The sequence below is a fragment of the Macaca thibetana genome, chromosome 19 (assembly GCF_024542745.1).
Source record: "Macaca thibetana thibetana isolate TM-01 chromosome 19, ASM2454274v1, whole genome shotgun sequence".
Classification (NCBI taxonomy): domain Eukaryota; kingdom Metazoa; phylum Chordata; class Mammalia; order Primates; family Cercopithecidae; genus Macaca; species Macaca thibetana.
In genome coordinates, this window is record NC_065596.1 from 32,948,137 (window position 1) to 32,975,609 (window position 27,473).

At 46.8% G+C, this 27,473-nt stretch overlaps 2 protein-coding genes across 10 annotated transcripts in view; both read left to right on the top strand.

Annotated features, from left to right (window-relative positions):
* Positions 1–27,473, top strand: part of LOC126943048 (zinc finger protein 701-like) — a 106,031-nt gene that overhangs the window by 68,953 nt on the left and 9,605 nt on the right. For 3 of the 8 annotated variants that reach the window (XM_050771382.1, XM_050771381.1, XM_050771386.1), the window contains one exon: positions 26,743–26,823. The exons of 2 other annotated variants lie outside the window; for them this stretch is intronic. In XM_050771382.1, the coding sequence (XP_050627339.1) occupies positions 26,809–26,823 (15 nt within the window). In that variant the 5' untranslated portion in view covers positions 26,743–26,808. Of the gene's footprint in view, positions 1–6,317; positions 6,400–10,498; positions 10,597–22,184; positions 22,223–25,756; positions 25,878–26,742; positions 26,824–27,473 lie in introns of those variants that run through there. 3 more of the 8 variants (XM_050771384.1, XM_050771388.1, XM_050771387.1) reach the window with 3 other exon arrangements.
* Positions 6,318–18,985, top strand: ZNF808 (zinc finger protein 808). 2 transcript variants are annotated; one of them, XM_050771268.1, is made up of 3 exons: positions 6,318–6,399; positions 10,470–10,596; positions 15,056–18,969. In XM_050771268.1, the coding sequence occupies exons 1-3, from the start codon at positions 6,385–6,387 to the stop codon at positions 17,683–17,685; spliced, it is 2,772 nt and encodes a 923-aa protein (XP_050627225.1). In that variant the 5' UTR covers positions 6,318–6,384; the 3' UTR covers positions 17,686–18,969. The 2 variants fall into 2 exon arrangements, with proteins under 2 accessions (XP_050627225.1, XP_050627226.1); XM_050771269.1 differs by lacking the exon at positions 10,470–10,596 and having other exon boundaries at positions 6,327–6,399; positions 15,056–18,985.

The window sequence follows — 27,473 nt, forward strand, 5'->3', positions numbered from 1 at the left end:
TCCGCCCAGGCAGGGCTTTGCATTTCACATTCTAGTTTGCATGCCCGTTCCAGACAATTCCAGGGCTTTTGAATTACGCCTTAGCCTTCCTGGCCGCTCTCACCTCCAAAAACCCAGAAAACAGAGACGCTGGGTGCGAGGCGGAGAGACGCACGGTTCCCGCCCCGGCCCGGCTGTCTGCGGGTTCTAAAGGGCAAAGTCTCTCCGCTGCTACCCCGCCCAGGCCCCGCTACACTGCTCGCGGGCCCCGCCCAGGCCTGACTTCTGTCCTGCGCGCGCAAACCCGGAAGGGGATTCCCAGGAGTGAAGGTCCTACCGCGGCGCGTGAGTTTCGCTCTGTCTTGTGTTAAGTATGCCCTTCCCAGGTCCCTGGCGCTTCTGTCCCTGGGACGTAGGGTTCCCACGGACCTGGAAATTCTTGCCCGTCTTCCTTCACCCAGAGAAAACTGAGACGTCCCCTTAAGAGTCCAGGAGTTGCTTCCTTTTGGGGTTGAAGTCGTCCGGAGGCTGGTCCCCTATCCAGTCTTTCTGTTATAGGGCAGTGTATACACTTCCTATAGCGCAGTTTTCCTGGTCAAAACCTTGTTCTGACTCCTCCCACCCCATGCTTTTTAAAGTCCTCATCCGCGAGGTGGATTCCCGCCCTGAGCGCCTCCAGGCTCGCCTCCCAGGCTCCCGGCCCCGGTCCCGGGAAGGCTGCGTCTTCTTCCTGGGTCCTGGGTGCCTGCAGGGGCCACCCTTGTCTTAAGGCGCCGTTGTCCCCCAGGTCCCTCCTTGTGCCGGGCCCTGCTGCTCCCCAAGTCTTCCCTCTGCAGTCACCGCTTTCCCTGAATCAGTGTTGGGCAGGTCCCAGGGGCTTGCCCTATGACACCGGGTATTCTTGCCTGCCCAGCTCCACCCCCCGGAAAATGCGCTTCTCCGGGATGCAGGCGTCTTTCTTCAAACCCCCAGAGTGGTGCTGGTGGCCAGGAGAACAGGGAGAACCACGGAAGGAAGGACACTTGGGTTTTTGGGGTGCTAGAGAGTGGGGACAGAGGAATGTAACAGGGAAGAGAGAATTTAACAGAGCAGAGGAGACGCAGAGATAAGAGGCGGTAATATATAGAGATTGAGGGCGATCAAAAGATTGGGGAGAAGGGCAACAAGAGGTTAAATAAGGACCGACGGAGTTTTGCTCTTGTTGCCCAGGCTAAAGTACAACAGCGTGATCTTGGCTCACCGCAACCTTCACCTCTGGGGTTCAAGTGATTCTTCTGTCTCAGCCTCCTGAGTAGTTATGATTACAGGCGAGCACCACCATGGCTGGCTAATTTTGTATTTTCAGTAGTGATGGGGTTTCTCCATCTTGGTCAGGCTAGTCTTGAACTCCTGACCTCAGTGATCCTCCCGCCTCAGCCTCCCAAGGTGCTGGGATTACAGGCATGAGCTGCCATGCCCAGCCTTTAATTTTTTTTTTTTTTTTTGAGACACTCTTACTGTTTCCCAGGCTGGAGTACAGTAGCAGGATCACAGCTCAGTGCAGCGGCAACCTCCTGGGCTCGAGTGATTTTCCCACCTCAGCCTCTGGAGTAGCTGGGACTGGAGGAGTAGCCTGGCTAATGTTTTTATTTATATATATATATATATATTTATTTATTTATTTATTTATTGAAACTCTCTTTATCACCCAGGCTGGAGTGCAGTGGTCTCACTGCAACCTCCGCCTCCTGGAGTCAAGAGATTCTTGTGCCTCAGCCTCCTGAGTAGCTGGGGTTATAGGTGTGCACAACTATGCCCTGCTAATTTTTCTATTTTTAGTAGAGACCTGGTTTCTCCATGTTGGCTAGGGTGGTCTCGAACTCTTAACCTTGTGGTCTTCCTGCCCCGGCCTCCCAAAGTGCTGGGATAATAGGTGTGAGTCACCATGCCTGGCCTCATTGTTTTCAAAGTATATTTTCAAATATTTCTCCTTTTACCCAAGATTTCATTAGATCTATATTTTTTAACCATTTAAAAATTGTTTCTCTATGAAATTGTGTTCAGTTTACATTGAGGACTGTGTGCTTTCTAGTCTTTATCATATATCAAAAACATTTTCTACTATGTGATATGATTTTAGGTTGTTTCAGTGTGTACTTGATAATGATATCAGGGACCTTTTTTCTTTACCCTAACATGAAAATTTAGTTGAAGTAGCCTATTCCATTTTCTTTTGTCATCAGAAAAAATGGTGATCTGTGAGCTTCTAAGTAAGTGTCTCCCTCAAGTTTCTCTGGTCCATAATATTCTCTACAGATGTTGAAGGGTGGAGTGGATTGACTTGGAACCTTGGTTTAGCAGAGCCCATATGTTCATGAGAAAAGCATTTGCTCAGATCTCATTTCTACAGCTGCCTCTTTTTTAGTGTTTCAAAGACCTATTGCTATGTGTGCACAGTCGTGCATATTTTGAACATTTTTTTGGGAGTGAGTAATTATATGTTTGGGATTGGTGCCATCAGAACCTTACAACTTGAAAGAAGTTTGCTTTGCTCAGGTATATAAAAGATAGTCCTGGAATTTTTGTTTGTTTGTTTTTCTTTGAGATGGAGTCTTGCTCTTTCGCCCAGGCTGGAGTGCAGTGGCATGATCTCAGCTCACTGCAACCTCCACCTACCGGGTTCAAGCAATCCTTTTGCCTCAGCCTCTCAAGTAGCAGGGACTGTAGGCGTGAATCCCCAAACCTGGCTAATTTCTGTATTTTTAGTAGAGATGGGATGTCACCATATTGGCCAGGATAGTCTCGAACTCCTGACCTCGTGATTCACCCAGTTTGTCCTCCCAAAGTGTTGGGATTACAGGTATGAGCTACCTTGTCTGGCTGCCTTTTTTTTTTTTTTTTTTTTTGTAAGATCAAGTGTTACCCTATCACCCAGGCTGGAATGCAGTGGCACAATCTTAGATCACTGCAACCTCTGCCTCCCAGCCTCAAGTGATCTTGCATCATCCTCCCAAGTAACTGGGACCACAGATGCATGCCATGAGCTCTGGCTAATTTTTTATTTTTGATAGAGATCGGGTTAACTATGTTGCCCACGTTGGTTTCAAACTTCTAGGCTCAAGTGGTCTGCCTGCCTCAACTACCCAAAGTGTTGGGATTACAAGGGTGAGTCACCACTCCTGGCTGGTCTTGGAATTTTCTAGAGGGGAAGACCAAGGCAGCCTATTGGGCCTTCCAGGCCATCACATGGGAATCAGCCACACCTCCTTCCTCCTCACCTCGGAGCTTCTTAGGATAACTTGGGGAGATGTCTCCCGCCGTGAGCCTCGGTGAGCCCACCTGGAACATAGAGGTGAGGAATACGACCAGGAAAGCTCAGTCAGAGTGACACTGACCCCTGAAATGACTGACAAAATACAGTGAGTGGCTTTTCTTCTGGAAGAGGTTATTGCTCATTTTAAACTCAAATTTTTTTTTTTTTTTTTTTTTTTTTTTGAGACAGAGTCTGGCTCTGTCACCCAGGCTGGAGTGCAGTGGCCGGATCTCAGCGCACTACAAGCTCTGCCTCCCAGGTTTACGCCATTCTCCTGCCTCAGCCTCCCAAATAGCTGGGACTACAGGCGCCCGCCACCTCGCCCGGCTAGTTTTTTGTATTTTTAGTAGAGACGGGGTTTCACCGTGTTAGCCAGGCTGGTCTCGATCTCCTGACCTCGTGATCCGCCCGTCTCGGCCTCCCAAAGTGCTGGGATTACAGGCTTGAGCCACCGTGCCCTGCCTTAAACTCAAATTTCAAGTGAATTCCAGCTCTCCAAGATGAGCAAAAACAGGGGATTAGACTCAAATCACCTTGAACCTTATCATCTCAGAGCTTTCAGCCACCTACACGACTCCGTGTCCCCTGCAGGCCTGAGCTCTACAATCCTGTGTCCAATTGTCTCCTCAGCTCTCTCCTGGGACATCAAACAGGCATCCCCACCTTCAGGTGTCCATAAGTGACTTCCTAAATCCCCAAACACATTCCCTTGCAGTCTGCACAGCTCAGTTGAGAGTGACTGTGTTCTTCCAGAAACTTAGCCGAACTTGACAGTATGTGTTTTAAATATGGGAAATAAATTACATTATTTGTAAGTGTTGTAATTTATAATATAAAGAGAAACTTACATGTATATGTGAAAAGAGTGAGAAGATACATCACTTCCAATTTTTTTTTTTTTTTTAAGACAAATTTTCACTCTTGTGGGCCAGGGGGAGTGCAATGGCACGATCTCGGCTCACTGCAACCTCTGTCTCCTGGGGTCAAGGAATTCTCCTGCCTCAGACTGCCGAGTAGCTGGGATCATAGTTGACTTTCAAAATTCTTTTGGGTTGTGGGAGAAAAATGTTTGAAGACCGTATCCCTATGTGTCTGTGCCCCCAGGACCTCTCTGACCTCATCTACCTGTGCCCTCCTCTCTTCCACTGCTCCAGCCACATGGGTCGCTTTCCTTTTCCTGCTGCTGAGGTTGCTCCTGTCTCAGGGCCTTCGCTTGAGCTGTCCCTCTGTCTAGGACTCTCTGCCCCTCAGCTGCAAGTGACAAGCAGCCTTTCTTTGCTAGGTCCCTGTTCTGATATCATCTTCTCCGGGTTTCCTTTGTGATCTCCCACAGCCCCCCATTTGACATTGCAGCTGTGAAACCAGAAAATCTTACACAGATCTCAGTTAATTTAGAAAGTTTATTTTGCCCAAGGTGGTCGGGGCAGAGCTTCATTTTACACATATTATGGAGACATGAGGCATCAGTCAGTACATGTAAGAAGTACATTGGTTTGGTCTGCATGGTGGCCAACTTTAAACAAAGGCAGGAAGACTTGAAGCAGGGCGGGGGCTTCCAGGTCACAGAGAACTGAGGCACAAATGGTTGCAATCTTCTGAGTTTCCTTTTTTTTTTTGAGATGAAGTCTCATTTTGTCACCCAGGCTGGAGTGCAGTGGCAGGATGTCGGCTCCCTGCAACCTCTGCCTCCTGGGTTCAAGTGATTCTCCTGCCACAGCTTCCCAAGTAGATGCCCCGATCATTTCTGTATTTTTAGTAGAGATGGGGTTTCACCATGCTGGCTGGGCTGGTCTCCATGTCTTGACCCCAAGTGATCTGCCTGCCTAGGCCTCCCATAGTGCAGGGATGACAGACAGTCCTGAGCCACTGTACTGGGTCCTTCTTTTGAGTTTCTGATTAGCCTTTCCAAAGGAGGCACTCAGATATGCATCTATGTCAGGGAGCAGAGGGGTGACTTTGAATAGAAGGGGAGTCTTGTTCCCTAAGCAGTTTCCACCTTGACATTTCTCTTTTGCTTAGTGATTTGGGGCCCCAAGGTTTATTTTCCTTACAGCCCAACCTTCATCCCACCTCTGGTCCACATTTACTGTTCTGTGTGATTTTTTTTTTTTTTTTTTTTTTTTTTTGAGACGGAGTCTTGCTCTGTCACCCAGGCTGGAGTGCAGTGGTGGGATCTCAGCTCACTGCAAGCTCCGCCTCCCGCTTCAAGCAATTCTCCTGCCTCAGGCTCCTGAATAGCTAGGATTACTGGTGCCCACCACCATGCCCAGCTAATTTTTTGTATTTTTAGTAGAAACAGTGTTTCACCATGTTGACCAGTCTGGTCTTGAACTCCTGACCCCGTGATCCACCCATCTCTGCCTCCCAAAGTGCTGGGATTATAGGCGTGAGCCACCGTGCCCGGCCTCACTGTGATTACTTTTGTGCCTTTGCCATCCACTGTCTGGATCCTGGTGAGAACAAGGCCCCAACGGAAGAGCAGAGCCAGAACATGGGGCTGTGCTGGGCTCACCCCTCTGAGTGGAGCTCAACCCTGGCTTCACATTAGACTGCAGAGCATTTTACAAATAGAGCATTTGTGCTGCTTTACTGGGATTCTTATTCTGAAGGGCTGGAGTCCACCCTCAGTAATAGCTGCAGTGGCCCAGGTGCTTGTCATCTGTGCGCAGCACTGAGCATCGAAGCTCTGTGTCCCCCGTTTCTGAGGGCTGAGCTCAGCCTGTGATCCACAGAGATGAGGGGCTGTCCTCTGGATGGGGTTTGGTCAGGGATGGGTCTGTATCCTGAAGGGGAGATCAGTCCAGCCCAGCTTCCCCCTGCTGCCTCGTGTGTGGGGGCTTCTCCAGGAGGGGAGTGAGATCTGAAGACCGGGGTCAAACGTACACTTACAGGTCTTCCTGTGGGGCTTTCTTATCTCTGCATGGTCTCTGGTGCAGTGGGCAGTGGGGACCATCTTTCTACAGGGTGAGGTCTCCCCTGTTCATGTGTTTTTGTCACGGGAAGGGAGTGAGTCATTTCTAACATGAAGTCTTTTTTTCACATACAGGATTGATTTCTAAAGACTCAGGTTACGTGAGGAAGCAGCTGAGAAGAGGAAAGGAAAGGAGCCAGGCATGGCCCTTCCTCAGGTGAAGTGATGTTCCTCTGGGGATGAATCTGTCTCTTTCCTTTCTGAAATGCCAGGAATTGTAGTAGCCAGTCTCTTCTGAGTCTGAAGCATTTTGCCTGACAGGTTCGCTCACACTCACCCATGCCTGCCCTCAGTTCCTGTCACCTGCTCTGAGATTCTGTCTCCTGTGACCCAGTGACATGAACTTGGGAAGAGGCTCCACTGGGCACGGTCCTGGGAAGGGCTCACACCCCATCTCTACTAAAAATACAAAAATTAGCTGCATGTAGTGGTGCATATCTGTAATCTCAGCTACTCAGGAGGCTCAGGCAGGAGAATCACTTGAATCCGGGAGGTGGAGGTTACCGTACACCGAAATTGTGCCACTGCATTCCAGCCTGGGAAATGGCGTGAGACTCTGTCTCAAAAGAAAAAAGAGAGAGAGAGAGAAGGTGTCACTCTGTGGCTTTGTTCTGGAGTACAATGGCACAATTCAGAGTTTACAGCAGCCTCAAACTCCTGGGCTCAACTAATCCCTAATTTAACCCCCCAAAGAGCCTGAATAATAGACATGGGTCACCGTATGTATGTATGTATGTATGTATGTATGTATGTATGTACATATTTCTTTATTTTAAGATGGAGTCTCACTCAGTCACTAAAGCTGGAGTGCAATGGTACCATCTCGGCTCAATTTAACCTCCCCCTCCCAGTTTCAAGCAGTTCTTCTACCTCAGCCTCCCAAGTTGCCTGGACTACAGGCACGCACCACCACACCCAGCTAATTTTTGTATTTTTAGTTGAGACGGGGTTTCATCATGTTGGTTAGGCTGGTCTGGAACTCCTGACCTCATGATCTGCCTGTCTCAGACTCCCTAAGTGTTGGGATTAAAGGTGTGGGCTACTGTGTCCGGCCTTATTTTTTATATTATATTTTTATTTTGTTGTCCAGGCGGGAGTGCATGGTGCAATCATAGCTCACTATAGCCTTGATATCCTGGCCTCAAGTGATCCTCCTGTCTTGGCCTCCCAAATTGCTGACATTCTTGATGGCAGATAGCCAGCCCGGCCTGACTGCACGTTTTTGAGATGGAGTCTCGCTCTGTTGCCCAGGTTGGATTGCAGTGGCATGATCTCAGCTCACTGTAACCTCTGCCTTCTGGCTTCAAGCAATTCTTTTGCCTCAGCCTCCCGAGTAAGGCATTTGCTGCCACGCCTTGCTAATTTTTTTTTTTTTTTTTTTTTTTTTTTTTTTTTTTTTTTTGAGACAGAGTCTTGCTCTGTCACCCAGGCTGGAGTGCAGTGGCGCAATCGCAGCTCACTGCAAACTCTGCCTCCTGGGTTCATGCCATTCTCCTGCCTCAGCCTCCTGAGTACCTGGGACTACAGGTGCCCACCACCACTCCCGGCTAATTTTTAAAAAATTTTTAATAGAGACAGGGTTTTACCGTGTTAGCCGTGATGGTCTAGATCTCCTGACCTCATGATCCGCCTGCCTCGGTCTCCTAAAGTGTTGGGATTACAGGCGTGAGCCACCGCGCCCAGTCTTTTTTTTTGTATTTTTAGTAGAGATGGGGTTTCACCATATTGGTCAGGCTGGCTGAACTCCTGATCTTGTGATTCTTCCAGCTCGGCCTCCCAGAGTGCTGGGATTACAGGCCTGAGCCACCGTGCTTGGCCAAACTCTGCACTTTTAATGACTCATGGTGGAATGGGAAGTGGAGATAGGCATCAGTGGTACAGGATGCTTTATTATATCATTGATTTTATTTTATTTTATTTTATTTTTGAATTGACTCTCATTCTTTCACCCTGACTGGAGTGCAGTGGTGTGATTTCGTTTCCCTGTAGCCTCTGACTCCCGGATTACAGTGATTCTTTTGCCTCAGCCTCTCGGGTAGCTGGGATTAGAAGTGCACACCACCACGGGTATAATGGCATGATGTGTGTGTATGAACACATAGATGGATAAGCCCATGGTTTATGTAGGAAACACATTTGCAATAAGTTTTATTTTTTATAATAATTGTAATGATTTTAAGTATTTTTCATTGTTTTCAACTATCATCATAATGAGTTAATAGTAAGAAGGGGCCAGGCTTGGTGGCTCATGCCTTTAATCCCAGCACTTTGGGAGGCTGAGGTGGATAGATCAAGATGTCAGGAGTTCAAGACCAGCCTGGCTAAGATGGTGAAACCCCGTTGCTACTAAATATACAAAAATTAGATGGACACAGTGGCAGGTACCTCACACCCCAGCTACTGGGGAGTCTGAGGCCAGAGAATGGCTTGAACCTGGGTGGCACAGGTTGCAGTGAGCTGAGACATTGTGCCACTGCACTCCAGCCTGTGCAATAGAGTGAGACTGTCTGGGAAAAAAATAAAATAAGAAGTATCGTGAAGGATTATGTGCATGCCTGTGTGTGTCCATTCAGTGACCTTGTAGGATGCTCCATGTTCTTACCCTTGGACCTTTATCACATTCTCTCCACTGGATAGACTTGTGTCAGTGTCAGTTTAGTTTAAAGCTGTGTCTGTTACTTAGGTGTTTATGTTCACATGTGAATCCCAGACATCTGGATTCGGGTGCTCGTGTTGATATTTTTAGCTATTTGATTTGTGGCAAGTTTCCTATAGTGTGTGTGATGCAGCTGTCTCCAAGTACAGATCTTTCTTCATGGGATAGTATGTTATTTTGTGGCCTAAGACACGGGAAGCACTTAGAACAGTGTGTAGCACATGTGAAGCATTGAAAAATGTTAGTCATGGCTATTGCTGTGATCATGACAGTTTTTTTTTTTCTTGGAGATGGAGTATTGCTCTGTCACCCAGGCTGAAGTGCAGTGGCATGATATTGGCTCACTGCAACCTCTGCCTCCTGGTTTCAAGCAATTCTCTGGCCTCAGCCTCCTGAATGTCGGGGATTACAGACACCCACAACCACGCCCAGCTAATTTTTGTATTTTTAGTAGAGAAGAGTTTTCAGCATGTTCCCCGACTGGTCTCGAACTCCTGACCTCATGATCCACCTACCTCAGCCTCGCAAAGTGCTGGGATTACAGGCATGAGCCACTGTGCCTCACCAATCATGATAGTTTTTAGATTCATACTTTTCTTTCAAAGACATTGCACTTTGTCCTCTCTGAAACAGCACTTGTGTTTTAGCTCACCTAGAGACTAAATGTCACCTGTATGTGGAATGTAATATCTGACATATCTGTAGAGAAAACTCTGTGTTTGTTTGTTTTTTTTTTTTGAGATGGAGTCTTTCTCTGTTGTCAGGCTAAAGTGCAGTGGTGCGATCTCGGCTCACTGCAACCTCTGCCTCCCAGATTCAAGCGATGCTCCTGCCTCAGCCTCTTGAGTAGCTGGGAGTACAGACCCACAACATGACACCCAGCTAATTTTTTGTATTTTTAGTAGAGACGTAGTTTTGTCATGTTGGCCATGATGGTGTCAATCTCTCGACCACATTATTTGCCTGCCTTGGTCTCCCAAAGTGCTGGGATTACAGGCGAGAGCCACTGCCCATCACTGCTTTTTTTTTTTTTTTAGATGGAGTATCAGTCTGTTGCCCAGGATGGAGTACAGTGGTGCACAATTGGCTCACCGCAGCCTCCATCTCCTGGGTTCAAGTGATTCTCCTGCCTGAGCCTCCTATGTAGCTGGGATAACAGGTGCCTGCCACCATGCCCGGCTAATTTTTATATTTTTAGTAGAGACAAGTTTTCACCACGTTGGCCATGCTGGTCTTGAACTCTGGACCTCAAATAACCTGTGTTGGCCTTCTGAAGTGTTGGGATTACAGTCATGAACCACCACGCCTGACCCTGTGTTTCCTTTTTATTTATATAGTTTTTATATTGTCCATAAAATCCAGACTTCCCTAATGACTGATGGGATCTTAACATCTTTCAAGGAAAAGTATAATAAAATGCAACTATAGGGAAAAAATATTCAAAAATACCTTAACTTGGTTTGTCAGAACATGGTCTTTGATCAAATACATACTTATTTTCTCTTTTCTCATTTCCTGTGAAGGTGATAACTCCTCCATAATGTTTTGTGGAAATGTGTGTTTCATTTTAGGGACGCTTGACTTTCAGGGATGTGGCTATAGAATTCTCATTGGCAGAGTGGAAATGCCTGAACCCTGCGCAGAGGGCTTTATACAGGGAAGTGATGTTGGAGAACTACAGGAACCTGGAGTCTGTGGGTGAGGAAAATGTCCCTGTAGGCCTGAGGAGTCTGCTGTTGTCTATCTTGGCTCTTCCTGGTTTTGTATTCTCTTTTGTGATTTTGCCCCATACATGTTTGTTTTTGTTTTTGTTTTTGTTTTTTGAGGTGGCGTTTCACTCTTGTTGTCCAAGCTGGAGTGCAATGGTGTGATCTTGGCTCACCATAACCTCCGCCTTCCAGGTTCAAGCGATTCTCCTGCCTCAGCCTCCCAAATAGCTGGGATTACAGGCATGTGCCACCATGCCCAGCTAATTTTGTATTTTTAGTAGAGACAGGGTTTCTCCATGTTGGTCAGGCTCATATCTAACTCCTGACATCAGATGATCCACCCACCTTGGCTTCCAAAACTGCTGGGTTTACAGGCATGAGCCACCGTGCCCAGCTCATTCTGGTTTTTGAGAAGCATCACAGAAGCATCTCTCACTGGCACTGTAACAATGTTCATCTCATAAACTAATGATCATGTTCTCTAAGTAGCAGTCAGTGGTGTTGAAATTCCTCCCAGCAAGGACGTCATTCGGGCTCACAGCCTCCTATGTATGAGGCTCTTCAATGAACTCTTGCTCATTTCACATTTTCATACCAATATGTGTCATTGTTCTTTTTTTTTTTTTTTTTTTTTTGAGACGGAGTCTCTGCCGCCCGGGCTGGAGTGCAGTGGCCGGATCTCAGCTCACTGCAAGCTCCGCCTCCCAGGTTTACGCCATTCTCCTGCCTCAGCCTCCTGAGTAGCTGGGACTACAGGCGCCCGCCACCTCGCCCGGCTAGTTTTTTGTGTTTTTTAGTAGAGACGGGGTTTCACCGTGTTAGCCAGGATGGTCTCGATCTCCTGACCTCGTGATCCGCCCATCTCGGCCTCCCAAAGTGCTGGGATTACAGGCTTGAGCCACCGCGCGGCCGTCATTGTTCATTTTTAACAAGAAAACCTCTGTTCAGTTTTTTGTAGGATCAACCCTGTAGCAGATATGGTTTTAATCAATGTTGTTGAGGGAGGTTGTGAGATTGAATGAGGTTTCCATAGTTTAATTCTACTGTCATTTCCTTAAGATACACAGTGGCTTTCAAGTTGCTCGTTTCTATGGTATTTTTTTGTTTGTTTGTTCGTTTGTTTTGAGTCAGAGTCTCTTGAGTGCCGTGGTGTGATCTTGGCTCACTGCAACCTCCACCTTTTGGGTTGAAGTGATTCTCCTGCCTCAGCCTCTTGAGTGGCTGGGATTACAGGCATGTGTCACCACACTCGACTAATTTTTGGTAGTTCTATTCCAGATGGTGGTTTCACCATGTTGGCCAGGCTGGTTTTGATAGCCTCGTGTGACGTGATTCGGTTGCCTTGGATTCCCAAAGTGCTGGGATTACAGGCATGAGCCACTGCCTATCCGAGTTTGTTTTTAATGCTGAATACTATTCCATTTTATGTGTGTACCACATTTTCCTCATATATTTATCTGTTGATGGATATCTGGGTTGGTTTTTTCTCTTTACTATTATAAATAATACTGCCAGGCTGGGTGCGTTGGCTCATGTCTGTAATCCCAGCCCATTGGAAGGCTGAGGTGGGTGGATCACCTGAGGTCAGGAGTTTGAGACCAGCTTGGCCGACATGGTGAAACCACATTTTTTTAAAGGTATAGTTTCTTTTTTTTTAAGATGGTGTATTGCTCTGTCACCCAGGCTGGAGTGCAGTGGTGCAATCTCAGCTCACTGCAACCTCTGCCTCCCAGGTCAAGCAATCTCCTACCTGAGCCTTCTGAGTAACTGGGATTACAGATGTGCACCACCATGCCCGGCTAATGTTTTCTATTTTTTTAGTAGAGACAGTGTTTCACCATGCTGGCCTGGCTGATCTCAAACTCCTGACCTCGTGATTCACCCTCTCGTCCTCCCAATGTGCTGGCATTACAGACGTGAGCCACTTCACTCAGCCTGGCTCTGTTTTCACAAACACATCTCTACCTACTCAGCCAGAGGATCCTTGTTCACCCCTGTGGTCTACTGCATTGCTCTATTGTACTCTTCATAGTTTACTTGTTTTGTGTGTGTGTGTGTGTGTGTATGTGTATGTATTTCTGGAATCTACACAAGGGATTTTGTTGAGTATATTCTTGAAACTAGGAATCAGAGGCATTTAACTTAATAGATGTAAAACTGCTTTCACCTCAGGCCACCATACTGCTGCTTGTTTGGATCTCGTTCATTCTTGTCCCTTGCCCATATTGTAATTTACATAGTTAACCTTGGGTCAATATTTTACCATTGCTAAATTAGTTCCACTTTCCTCCAAGCTCAAGATTTGGTCTATCCTAGTGGAATTCTATTCCCACAGATGTGCACGCACAAAGTTCGCTCCTACGTGCCAATTACTTCCTGCCTTCCACACTTACCCTTCCTTTCCTGGCCTTGCCTCAGGTGATACATTGATCTGGATGCAAATACAGTTTCTTTCCAGTCTATTGATTTTGTAATGCTGAACACCCCAATTTCCCTGTGAGCCCCTCTCCTCCAACACTACTCTCACTGAGTAAGTCAAGACCTTGTTCATCCACTGGACAAAATTATAGGAGGCTGCCTGAATCAATGCCTGCAGGGCATGATGACTCAGCACATGATCCATGAGGGATGACTTGGCACCACTGTAAGCAGCACAGCTCAGCCCTTTTGTCCCAGCTCAGCCCTTGTATCCCCCTTGGTGTACTTCTTTCTGTTCTGCTTGTATTTTCTGTGTGCAGTCATTTACTGTAATGCCTGGGCTGACTATTGTGCCTAAGTAGATGTTGTGGGATCCTTCAGGTCCAGGATCAAGTCTTGTCCCTCACTTACCGTATGTGCAAATTGGGATCATGTACATGAACACTGTGGGCCTGCTGTCGTTATTTGAGAAATTATGTTAATTTGCCTCCAGGGTTTTTGGTTTTTTTTTTTCTTTGAGATGGAGTTTTGCTCCTGCTGCCCAGGCTGAAGTTCAATGGCAGAATCTCAGTTCATTACAACCTCCACCTCCCGGGTTCAAGTGATTCTCCTGCCTTAGCCTGCCAAGTAGCTGGGATTACAGGCATGTGCTACCACACTGGCTAATTTTGTATTTTTAGTACAGATGAATTTTCCCCATGTTGGCTAGGCTTGTCTCGAATTCCTGACCTCAATGATCTGTCTATCTCAGCCTCCCAAAGTGCTGAGATTACCGGCATCAGCCACTGTACCCGGCCTCTTTTTTTTTTCTTTTTCTTTTAATGGAGCTTCCCTTTACTTGCCCAGGCTGGAGTGCAATGGTGCAATCTCTGCTCACCGCAACCTCCACTTCCTGGGTTCAAGTGACTGTCCTGCCTCAGGCTCCTAAGTATTTGGGATTATGCCTGGCACAAACCTGGCTAATTTTTGTATTTTTAGGAGAGAGGGGGTTTCTCCATATTAGTCAGGCTGGTCTCGAACTCCCAACCTCAGGTGATTTCGTTCACCTGCTTTTTAAAACAAGTGAATACTATTAGATGACTTCATATACATTTTATACTACAGTCTCAACTTCCTTTGTTTAATAAGATTTGTCAGCCTTCAGTGATGTTAATGATGAGATGCCCATTTTCCTGTCTTACTCATCTCACTGTTCTGTCAGAAATAGCTTAGACTGGCCAGCTGCAGTGACTTTCTCCTCTAATTCCAGCACTTTGAAAGGCTGAGGTGGGTAGATGTCTTGAGGTCAGGAGTTTGAGACCAGTCAGGCAAACATAATGAAATCTTGAATCTACTAAATTAAAAGAAATTGGACGGGCATGATGGTTCATGCCTATAATCCCAAAATTTTGGAAGGCCGAGACAGGCGGATCACCTGAGGTCAGAAGTTCAAGACCAGCCTGGCCAACATGGTGAAACCCCGTCTGTAGTAAAAATACAGAAATTAGCTGGGTGTGTTGGTATGCACCTGTAATCCCAGCTTCTTGTGAGACTGAGACAGAAGAATCACTTGAACCTGGGAGGTGGATGTAGCAGTGAACCATGATCGTGCCACTGCACCCCAGCCTGGGTGACAGAGTTAGATTCCATTTCCCAAAAAAAAGAAAACAACAACAACAACAAAAAACAAATTAGTCAGCATGGTGCATGTGTCTGTAGTTCCTGCTACTCAAGAGGCTGAGGCACGAGAATCTCTTTAGGGAGGAGAATCGTGCCACTACACTCCAGCCTGGGTGATGAAGCATTACTTGATCTCAAAAACAGACAAAAAAAGAAATAGCTTAAACTGGAAAGCTTAAGACATAGCAATTTATTTCTCATGAATCTGGAAAGTGGAAAATCCAAGAGCAAGATGTCAGCTAGATTGGTTCTTGGTGAGAGCCTTCTTCATATAAATATGAAGTGTCATACTGAAGTGTCACATTTACACACTTCAGTATGATTTACTGTCTGTAGTTAATTAGAAACCTATTGGTGTTTATATTTTGTAGATATCTCTTCCAAATGCATGATGAAGGAGATCTTGTCAACAGGGCAGGGCAATACGGAAGTGTTCCACACAGGGACATTGCAAAGACATGAAAGTCATCACATTGGAGATTTTTGCTTCCAGGATATTGAGAAAGAAATTCATGACATTGATTTTCAGTGTCAAGAAGATGAAAGAAATGGCCATGAAGCACCCATGACAAAAATTAAAATGTTGACTGGGAGTACAGACCGATATGATCAAAGGCAAGCTGGAAACAAGCCTATTAATGATCAGCTTGGATCATGCTTTCATTCGCATCTGCCTCAACTCCACTTATTTCAGATCAAAGGTATAATTGCTAATCAACTTGAGAAGTCTACCAATGATGCTCCCTCACTTTCAACATTCCAAAGAATTTCCTGTAGGCCCCAAATCCATATTTCTAATAACTATGAGAGTAATTCCCCAAATTCTTCACTACTCGCACAAAAACAGAAAGTACACATGAGAGAAACATCTTTCCAATGTAATGAGAGTGATAAAGCCTTTAATTGTAGCTCAGTCTTAAGGAAACACCAGATAATCCATTTAGGAGACAAACAATATAAATGTGATGGAGTAAAACCTTACAAGTGTATTGAGTGTGGCAAGATCTTTGGTCATAATTCAGCCCTTGTAATTCATAAGGCAATTCATAGTGGAGAGAAACCTTACAAGTGTAATGAATGTGGCAAGACTTTTAATCAACAATCACACCTTTCACGTCATCATAGACTTCATACTGGAGAGAAGCCTTACAAATGTAAGGTTTGTGACAAGGCTTTCACGTGTCATTCCTACCTGGCAAACCATACTAGAATTCATAGTGGAGAGAAACCTTACAAGTGTAATGAGTGTGGCAAGGCTTTTAACCAACAATCAAACCTTGCACGTCATCATAGACTTCATACTGGAGAGAAACCTTACAAATGTGAAGAATGTGACAAAGTTTTCAGTCAGAAATCAACCCTTGAGATACATCAGAGAATTCACACTGGAGAGAAACCATACAAATGTAAGGTTTGTGACACAGCTTTCACGTGTAATTCACAGCTGGCACGACATAGAAGAATTCACACTAGAGAGAAAACTTACAAGTGTAATGTGTGTGGCAAGACCTTCATTCACATGTCATACCTCATATGCCATCGTAGAGTTCATAGTGGTGAGAAACCTTACAAGTGTAATGAGTGTGGAAGGACCTTCAGTCACAGGTCATACCTTGTATGCCATCGTAGAGTTCATAGTGGAGAGAAACCTTACAAGTGTAATGAATGTGGCAGGACCTTCAGTCACAGGTCATCCCTTGTATGCCATCGTAGACTTCATAGTGGTGAGAAACCTTACAAGTGTAATGAGTGCAGCAAGACCTTCAGTCGCAGGTCATCCCTCCTATGCCATCGTAGACTTCATAGTGGTGAGAAACCTTACAAATTTAATGAGTATGGCAATAACTTCCGTCACTGGTCATCCCTTGTATATCATCGTAAACGTCATACTGGAGAGAAATCTTACAAATGTACAGTTTGTGACAAGGCTTTCGTGCGTAAGTCAGTCCTAGCAATACATACTAGAATTCACAGTGCAGAGAAACCTTACAAGTGTAATGAATGTGGGAAGGCTTTTAAGCAACAATCACACCTTTCACGTCATCATAGAATTCATACTGGAGAGAAACCTTACAAATGTGAAGCATGTGACAAAGTTTTCAGTCGCAAATCAACCCTTGAGACACATAAGAGAATTCACACTGGAGAGAAACCGTACAAATGTAAGGTTTGTGACACAGCTTTCACGTGGAATTCACAGCTGGCACGACATACCAGAATTCACACTGGAGAGAAAACTTACAAGTGTAATGAGTGTGGCAAGACTTTCAGTCACAAGTCATCCCTTGTATGCCATCGAAGACTTCATGGTGGAGAGAAATCTTACAAATGTACAGTTTGTGACAAGGCTTTCACGTGTCGTTCCTACGTGACAAAACATACTAGAATTCATAGTGGAGAGAAACCTTACAAGTGTAATGAGTGCGGCAAGACCTTCAGTCACAGGTCATCCCTTGTGTGCCATCATAGACTTCATAGTGGTGAGAAACCTTACAAGTGTAATGAGTGCGGCAAGACCTTCAGCCAGAAGGCATCCCTTCTATGCCATCGTAGACTTCATAGTGGTGAGAAACCTTACAAGTGTAATGAGTGTGGAAATACCTTCCGTCACTGGTCATCCCTTGTATGCCATCGTAGACTTCATAACGGAGAGAAATCTTACAAATGTACGGTTTGTGACAAGGCTTTCGTGCGTAATTCACTCCTGGCAAGACATACTACAATTCACACTGCAGAGAAACCTTACAAGTGTAATGAATGTGGGAAGGTTTTTAATCGACAGTCACACCTTTCAAGTCATCATAGAATTCATACTGGAGAGAAACCTTACAAATGTGAAGCATGTGACAAAGTTTTCAGTCGCAAATCACACCTTAAAAGGCATAGTAGAATTCACACTGGAGAGAAACTTTTTAAGTGTAGTGAGTGTGGCAAAGCCTTTAGTGAGCAGTCAGTGCTTATTCACCATCAGGCAATTCATGGTTTAGGGAAAGTTGACTAATGTAATTGTGTCCGGAATTGGTGGGTTCTTGGTCTCACTGAGTTCAATAATGAAGCCACGGATCCTCGCGGTGAGTGTTACAGTACTTAAAGATGGTGTATCCGGAGTCTGTGCTTTCAGATGTTCGGATTTGTCCACAGTTTCTTTCTTCTGGTGGGTGCATGGTCTCACTGACTTCAGGAGTGAAGCTTCAGACCTTTGCAATGAGTGTTATAGCTCATAAAGGCAGCGTGGACCCAAAGAGTGAAGCAGCAGCAAGATTTATTGTAAAGAGTGAAAGAACAAAGGTTCCACAGTGTGGAAGGGGACCCTAGCAGGATGCTACTGCTGGCTGGGGCAGCCTGCTATTATTCCCTTATTTGACCCCTCCCACATCATACTGATTGGTCCATTTTACAGAGCGCTTATTGGCCCACTTTACAGAGAGCTGATTGATCCATTTTTACAGGGTGCTGATTGGTGTGTTAATAAACCTTTAGCTAGATACAGAGTGCTGATTGGTGCGTTTACAATCCTTTAGCTAGACACAGAGTACTAGACAGAAAAGTTCTCCAAGTCTCCACTAGATTAGCTAGATACAGAGTGCTGATTGGTGCATCCACAAACACTGAGCTAGACACAGAGTACTGATTGGAGCATATACAATCTTCTAGCTAGACATAAAGTTCTCCAAGTCCCCACCCGACTCAGGAGCCCAGCGGGCTTTGCCTAGTTGATGTTGCGCTGGGGTCGCAGGCAGAGCTGTCCCTCAGTCCCGCACGTCCACACTCTTTAGCCCTTGGGTGGTCGATGGGACTCGGAGCCATGGAGCAGGGGGCGGTGCCTCTTGGGGAGGCTCGGTCCACAGGGGAGCCCACAGGGCGGGGTTGGGCTCAGGCATGGTGGGCTGTAGATCCTGAGCCCTGTCCCATGGGGAAGCACTGAGGCCCCGTGAGAATTCAAGCATGGCGTAGTTGGGCTGGCAGTACTGGGGGACCTGGCGCACCCTCCACAGCTCCTGGCCCAGGTGCTAAGTCCCTCACTGCCCGGGGCTGGCGGTGCCAGATACCCGCTCCAAGTGTGGGGCCCGCCAAGCCCATGCCCACCTGGAACTCTCTGTGAGCGCCGTGCACTGCCCCAGTTCCCACCTGTGCCTCTCACTCCACACCTCCCCACAAGCAGAGGGAGCTGGCTCCAGCCTCAGCCAGCCCAGAAGGCGCTCCCACAGTGCAGTGGCGGGCTGAAGGACTCCTCAAGTACTACCAGAGTGGACATAGGCTGAGGAGGCGCCGAGAGTGGGGGCTGCTAGTGCACTGTCACCTCTCATGATGTTTGTCACAAAGTCTTCAGTAATGCTACAACCATTGCAAATCATTGGAGAACCCATCATGAAGAGAGATCTTACAAGTGTAATAAACGTGGCAAATTTTTCAGACACAGTTCATACATTGCAGTTCATCAGCAAACTCATACCACAGAGAAGCCTTACAAATGTCATGACTGTGGCAGGGTCTTCAGTCAAACTTCATCCTATGCAAAACAGGAGAATTCATACAGAAGAGAAAGCTCACAACTGTGGTGATTGTGGCAGAGCGTTTACTTCATGTTCACACCTCATTAGACATCAGAGAATCCATACTGTACAGAAATCTTACAAATGTCATCAGTGTGGCAAAGGCTTCAGTCCGAGGTCACTCGGACTGTCAGTAGGAAATTAAATATTTCAAACATCAAATATTTCAAATTTAAAGCTACAGACTTTTAAGTAATTCTGAGCCTTGAGAGGAACATGGTCATGCAACCTGAGTCCAGTGGCATGCAGGCTCAACTTCTACATGTTTTCCTGACCAGGAACGGTGGCTCACACCTGTAATCCCAGCACTTTGGGAGACTGAGGTGGGCGGATCACCTGATGTCAGGAATTATAAACCAGCCTGGCCAACATGGGGAAACCCCGTCTCTACTGAAAACACAAAGCCATTAGCTGGGCATGGTGGTGCACGCCTGTATTTTCAGCTACTTGGGAGGCTGAGGCAGGAGAACTGCTTGAATCCAGGACGTGGAGGTTGTAGTTAGCCGAGATCGTGCCACTGTACTCTAGCCTGGGCAACAGAGCAGGACTCCGTAACAAAACAAAACAAAATGTGCTATACAATTGAGTTTCCTAATATCAATTAAAATTTTTTTCATGTAAATAAGAAAGCTAAGCAGTCCCAGAGATAAGACCTCCTGGCATCATTGTCCCTTCTTACAGAGTGATAATGTAACTTTCCTTGAAGTGTATCAGTCTGTCACCAATCAAGCTACTGCAACCTATGCATTGGACTTGAATGGAAAAAGTGGTGATTCTGCTAAAGCTTCTCATCTTTCCTTATCTGTGTGAAACATTAATGTCTCTACTTCGGAACACTGACCCCATTCATTTGGAGTTGAGGTTTCCAGGTGGCTATTCTCATGCTTTGTGTTCAAATAAACTCTATAATTAATAATTGTCAGGCCTCTGAGCCCAAGCCAAGCCATTGCATCCCCTGTGACTTGCATGTATACGCCCAGATGGCCTGAAGTAACTGAAGAATCACAAAAGAAGTGAAAATGCCCTGTCCCTGCCTTAGCTGATGACATTCCACCACAAAAAAAGTGAAAATGGCCAGTCCTTTCCTTAAGTGATGACATTACCTTCTGAAATTCCTTTTCCTGGCTTATCCTGGCTCAAAAGCTCCCCCACTGAGCACCTTGTGACCCCCACCACTCCTGCCCGCCAGAGAACAACCTCCTTTGACTGTAATTTTCCTTTACCTACCCAAATCCTATAAAATGGTCCCACCCTTATCTCCCTTCGCTGACTCTCTTTTCGGACTCAGCCCTCCTGCACCCAGGTGATTAAAAAGCTTTATTGCTCACACAAAGCCTGTTTGGTGGTCTCTTCAAATGGACGCGCATGACAATAATGTATTCTAAATTTTATTATTTCCTGCTGACATCAGTTTCTGTCGGATTGTAGGAGCCTCACCAGAGAGGGCACCTGTCGCCATGTTGTAAAACACATTTGTCAAAAAGACATGGGTTAGGGTTTCTCCCCCTCCCTCTGGATGAAGCTAATTAGCTGACACAGATAGTCACCTCCATTACCAAGTAGAGCCAGGATGAACTATGTGTGATCAAGGGTGTTGTCAAGTCCTCTTCCCTGAGGACTGATTGGTGTTTATCTTGAAAACATGAACTTGGGTTGTACAGAACAGTTAAGTTTCTTTCTCTCTTTTTAACCTCTCAACTGTTCTCTATTTCCCATCACATTCTGGTATAAGGCTTATTTATTAATAAAACAGTTTTTATTTCTTTCGCTGTTATCGTCGTGAAGATGATATCTCATTTAAGGGAAGATTTTTTAGTTTTCAATTATATTTTCTCAACATTTAAAAGCGAAGTGAAGAGTATTTCTTGGGCCAGGCACAGTGGCTCACTCCTGTAATACCAGCATTTCAGGAGGCCGAGGCAGGCAGATCACTTCAAGTCAGGAGTTTGAGACCAGCCTGACCAACATGGTGAAAACCCGTCTTTACAAAAAATACAAAAATTAGCCGGGTGTGGTGGCGCGCGCCTATAATGCCAGCTATTCCGGAGGCCGAGGCAGGAGAATCGCTTGAACCCAGGAGGCAGAGGCTGCACTGAGCCGAGATCTAGCCACTACACTCCAACCTGGGCGACAGAGAAATACTCTGTCTCAAAAAAAAAAATAAAATAAAAAAAAAAAAAAAGGAAAAGAAAAGAAAGAAAAGAAATTAAAAAAGAAAGTAATAGATCTCTTCCACAAATGTGCTAGGACAATTAACTGAATAACCACATGGAAACGAATAATGTTGGATCCCTATCTCACACAATCAAAATTTTATTTTAAAAATTAAAAGAGACAAGGAGGGGAGCCCTGCGGGAGGTGTGACTTTGTCGCCCAGGCTGGCCTGGACCCCCAGGCTCAGCGATCCTCCCGCCCCTGGGTCCTCAGGCTCCTGCCCACCCGGCCGCATGCCTGCTGTGTTTAAGCAGCAGGTGGTGACCTCACTCCTCCCTGGCCTGAGCCCTCCATCGCGCATCCCATGCAGGGGTCCTCGGGAAGTCTCTGAAGCTGAGCACAGGGTGAACTCTCCCTTCTGAGTGAATGGAGAGTAGAAAGGGAGAGGATTTCTATTCTGTTCTCTGGGCCGTCAGCATGAAATTGTACGTTCTGCCCAGGCAGGGTTTTGCATTTCACATTCTAGTTTGCAACCCCGTTCCAGACAATTCCAGGGCTTTTGAATCTTGCTTCAGCCTTCCTGACCTCTCTGGCATCCAAAGTCCCAAAAATAGAGTCGCTGGGAGCGAGGCTGAGGGACCTGTCCCGCCCCTGCCCCGCCCTCTGCTGGTTCTAAAGGGCGAGGTCTCTCCGCCTGGGGCCCCACCTCTACCTTGCTCAGGCCCAGCCCACTTTCTCGTTGGCTCCACCCAGGCCTGGCTTTAGTCCTGTGCGCACAGATGCGCGCAGACCAGGAAGCAGATCTCCTAGAGTGAAAATCGCGCCGCGGCGGTGAGTTTTGCTCTGTGTTGTATTAAGTGTGCACTCCGCAGGTCCCCAGCACTTCCGCACCTGGGACATGGGGTCCCCGCAGACCTGTAAATTCTCGCCCATCTTCCTTCAACCGGAGAAAATGCGGACATTCCTCTGGGAATTCGGAAGTCGCTTCCTTTTGTGCTTAAAGTCGACCTGAGGCTGTTCCCGTCTCCGGTCTTCTGCTACAGGGCGATGTATACACTTCCTATCGCGTAGTTTTTGTGCTCAAAACCATTTTTTTTTTTTTTTTTTTTTTTTTTTTTTCCGAGACGGAGTCTTGCTCTGTAGCCCGGGCTGGAGTGCAGTGGCCAGATCTCAGCTCACTGCAAGCTCCGCCTCCCGGGTTCCCGCCATTCTCCTGCCTCAGCCTCCGGAGTAGCTGGGACTACAGGCGCCCGCCACCTCGCCCGGCTAGTTTTTTGTATTTTTAGTAGAGACGGGGTTTCACCGTGTTAGCCAGGATGGTCTCGATCTCCTGACCTCGTGATCCGCCCGTCTCGGCCTCCCAAAGTGCTGGGATTACAGGCTTGAGCCACCGCGCCCGGCCTCAAAACCATTTTTTAACTCCTCCCTCCCCGCGCGTTTCAAAGTCCTCACCCGAGATGTGTATTTCCGACCTGGGCGCCTCCCAGCCTCACCCTTGAAGGCCCCTGAAGCGCAAACGCCTCCACCCCAGTCTCGGGGAGGCCACGTTCTCTGCCTGGTGCTGGGATATTGTGGACCCCACCCTTGTACGAAGGCGTCGTCACACCCCACCTCCCGCCTCATGCTGGGCCCTGCTGCACCCCAAGTCTCCCCTTAGCAGTCACCGCTTCTCCTGAGCGCGCGTTGGGGAGGTGCTCGGAGCCTGTCCTGTGACACGGGGTGTTCTTGCCTGCCCAGCTCCAGCCACTGAAAAATGAGCTGCTCAGGGATGCAGGCGTTTTACTCCAAACCCTCCTGTGATTGTGTTATGCCCAGACTGTTTGTTCCCCAAAGAAGACCACCAGAGTCCAGAGTCAAAGCCAAGCGGCAAGGATCTTTACTACAAGTTCGAACCTGGTCCCTCCTTTACACAGTATACAAGAGGGCCCTGAACAATGCGAGCGTTTGCTTTTTATAGCCCGAAAGTTGTAGGGGAACAAAGAAATTCTTTTGGCTCCTGCGCTTTCAGTAACCTTGAACGGCTGTCCCCTTATCGGAGACTTTCCAGGTGGTGTTTATACTGGGCTCAGGGAGTTTGAGAGATATATGGTGGTGGGATGGGAGGATGGGATGTGTTTGTGCTAGGCTCAGGGAGTTTTGAGCCCGGGGCTGAGGAATGTGCCCAGCTCCTTTCAATTGTGTGGGCCAAAAGGATCAGGAGACAGAGAGAGCAATAGAAAACCTGAGACAGAGAAAAGCAGAAAGTCCCATAACAGATAGCAAAGTAGAGGATGGTGAGGGATTTGTGAAGAGACAGCAAAAGTGAAAATAAAAAAGATAAGAAAGCGGGAGGAGAAATGTAGAGAAAAGCTACAAGAGACAGCAAAAGCGGGGGAAAAAAAGAAAAAAAGAAAGGAAAGCGGAGGAGAAAAGCAACCGGAGAAATGTAGAGAAAATCTAGATGTACAGAGAGATGATGGACGACAGCAAGGTACAGAGGGGCAGCAAAGAGGGAGGCTCATCAGAGTGAGGGAGAGGAGGAGAGATTTGGAGCCAGGGCAGACAGAGCACAGTGGTGCTGGTGGCAAGGAGAACAGAGGGAGAATCACAGCAGGGAGGACACCTGGGGATCTGGGGTGCCAGAGAGCGGGGACAGGGGGTATAACAGGGAAGACAGAATTTAACAGGGAAAGCAGAGGAGGAGCAGAGATGGGAGAAGAGGCAGAAATAGATGGAGATTGGGGACTATCTAAAGATTGGGGAGAAGGAGCAACAAGAGGTTAAACAAGATGTGAGGATGGAACCCAGATAATTTTTGTAATTTTAGTAGAGACAGGGTTTCACCATGTTGGCCAAGCTGGTCTTGAACTTCTGACCTCAGGTGATCCACCCGCCTCGACCTCCCAAATTGCTGGGATTACAGGCGTGAGCCACCGCACCTGGCCACTCATGCATTCTTGATTGAAAAAGTTTGCTTATGTCTTAGTTCTACAGCTGACCCTCTTTCCCTGTTTTTTGTTTGTTTTGAGACGCACTTTCACTCTTGTTGCCCAGGCTGGAGTGCAATGGAGCGATCTCACGTCACCGCAAGCCTTTTTTTTTTTTTTTTTTTTTTTTTTTTTTTTTTTTTTGAGATGGGAGGTCCCCTCTTGTTGCCCAGGCTGGAGTGCAATGATGCGATCTCGGCTCACTGCAACCTCTGACTTTCTCGTTCAAGCAATTCTCCTGCCTCAGCCTCCCTAGTGGCTGGGATTACAGGCATGTACCACCACGCCAGGCTAATTTTGTATTTTTAGTACAGATGGGGTTTCTCCATATTGGTCAGGCTGGTCTCGAACTCCTGACCTTAGGTGATCCGCCGGCATCGGCCTCCCAAAGTGCTGGGATTACAGGCATGAGCCACCAAGCCTGGCCTACTCACTGCAACCTTTACCTCCCAGTTTCAAGTGATTGTCCTGCCTTGGCCTTCCTGAGTAGCTGGAATTACAGGCATGCGTCACCACTTGTAGATAATTTTTGTAGTTTTAGTAGAGATGGGATTTCTCCATGTTGGTCAGGCTGGTCTAGAACTCCCAACCTCAGGTGATGCGCCCGCCTCGGCCTCCCAAAGTGCTGGGATTACGGGTGTGAGCCACTGCACTTGGCCTCTCTGTTTTCAAGGTCACTAGCTGTGTCTTTATACTTCTGCATTTTATAAATGTTACTGTAATTTTCTTGTGAGGAAGAATTAAATGTTGGGAATCAGTGGCATCAGAACCTGACAAAAGAAGTTTCTTTATCCCAGGTATGTGAAAGATGCTTCTCTAAGTTTCAAGGATAATTTTGATAAGGCCAGCCCTTTCCATTAGCGCTTCCAGGCCACCATGTCAGAATTCAGGTACATCTTCTCACTCATCTCAGACCTTCTCAGCGTAACTCATTGAAAATGTCCTTGTTCTGAGGATATCACAGCGAAATCTAAAGCAGGTCATGTCAGTCCCTGGCAGCGAACCCTCCACCGGCTTCCCGTGTTCCCCAGGACAAAAGCCCAGCTCCTCACTGTGGCTCCACAGCCCTGTGTCCAGGGCCCCTGCCAGTGTCCAGCTCCTCCTGGGAGCTTACCCTCACCTCATGTCTCCCTCTGCCCCAGTCACATTTGCTTTTTCTCTTTTCCCAAACCTCAAAACCCTTCCTGTCTCAGGTTGTTTTCACTGCTCTTACCCTATGTCCCTAAATGCTCACAGCACTGTCCCCTTCTCCTCCTTCAGGTCTTGGCTCAGAAATGTCTCCCATGCTCTCCCACCCCCATCTGAAGTTCCCTCTGCCTGTCAGGCTCTATCACATTACTCAGGTTTTATTATCTCTGCGTCAATCACATCAGAAACATGCTTTTTTTTCTTTTCCCAGAGAGTCTCACTCTGTCCTCCAGGATGTGAATGCAGTCTTGTGATCTTGGTTCACTGTAACCTCTGTCTCCTGAATTCAAGCAATTCTTGTGCCTCAGCCTCTCAGGTAGCTGAGATTACAGGTATGTGCCACCATACCCGGCTAATTTTTGTATTTGTATTTTATTTTATTTTTGAGTCTCACTCTGTTGCCCTGGCTGGAGTCCAGGGTGCCATCTCGGCTCACTGCGACCTCCACCTCCCAGGTTCAAGTGATCCTGCAACCTCAGCCTCTGGAGTAGCTGGGATTACTGACACCCCACCAAGCCTGGCTACTTTTTGTATTTTTGGTAGATACAGGGTTTCACCATGTTGGCCAAGCTGCTCTCGAACTCCTGACCTCAAATAATCCTCCCACCTCAGCCTTCCAGAGTGCTAGTATTTCAGGCATGAACCATCACGCCCAGCCCAATTTTCGTGTTTTTAGTACAGACAGGGTTTCACCATGTTGGCCAGGCTGGTCTCAAACTCCTGAGTTCTAGTGATCGTCCCACTTCAGCTTCCTAAGTAGCTGGGACCAGAGACACACAGACGTGCACCAACCATACATGGCCAAATTTTTGTATTTTTGGTAGAGATGGGGTTTCCCATGTTGCCCAGGTTGGTCTCAAACTCCTGAGCTCAAGCAATGTACCCACCTTGGCTTCCCAGAGTGCTGGGATGACAGGCATGAGCTACCACACCCAGCCTCTGCACGGGGTTTGGTCAGGGCTGGGTCTGTGCCCTGAAGGGGATCTCATTCCAGCCCGGCTCCTCAATCCTGCAGTGTGTGTGTGGGCTTCTCCAGGAGGGAAGTGAGAGTCTTGTAGAAATGTATCATCCCTGGTGCAGTGGGCAGCAGAGGTGACTGTATTTTTTCAGGGTGAGGGCACCTTTGTATGTGTCATTGTGTTACAGGGAGGAAGTGTGTTGATTCTGAGCAATAAACAACATATTTCTAACATTCAGGATTGACTTCTAAAGACTCTTGGTACGTGAGGAAAAAACACGGAAGAGGAAAGCAAAGGGTCAGGGATGGCTATTCCTCAGGTGAGATGATATTCTCGGTGGATTGTTCTGTTCTTTCCTTTCAGAAACCCTGGGCCTTGGTGTTGTGAATCTTCTCTGAGTCTCAAGTGTCCTCCCTGACAGGTTTGCTCACACTCACCCATGCCTTCCCTCAGTCCCTCTCATCTTGTTCACAGGGTGAGGGTCCCATGGTGTCAGTGCTGTTTGGCAGTGGGGATTGTTCAGGGGCCACATCTGGATGCTCTGTCAGTTCTCTGTAGATCAGGATTAGAGCAGCTGCCAATGGAAGTCACATATTCATATGCACAAAGTACGTGGTAAATTCTAGAAAAGGAGACCAATAAGGGAAAATCTTTTCTCCCTGATTTTATACTAAATTTTTCAGTAATTGAGTGAGTTGCTGTGTTTCTGACTCAAAAAATCTTAGTACTTAGAATGGGAAATTCATACACAGACATGAATGATACAGGGGTTTTATTCCATCATTATTTTAAGAATATGAAGTCAACCTAAATAACAGCAGGAGATTTATTAAACCATTCTTAACAAATTAACCTGATGGAGACAGTGGTGTTACTGTGGAGAGTCTTGTGAAACAGGTGTTTTTTGTAAAACTGGTTACAATTTTTCTGAAGTATAGGAGCAGTACTTCTAGCTGCCAAAGTATCCTT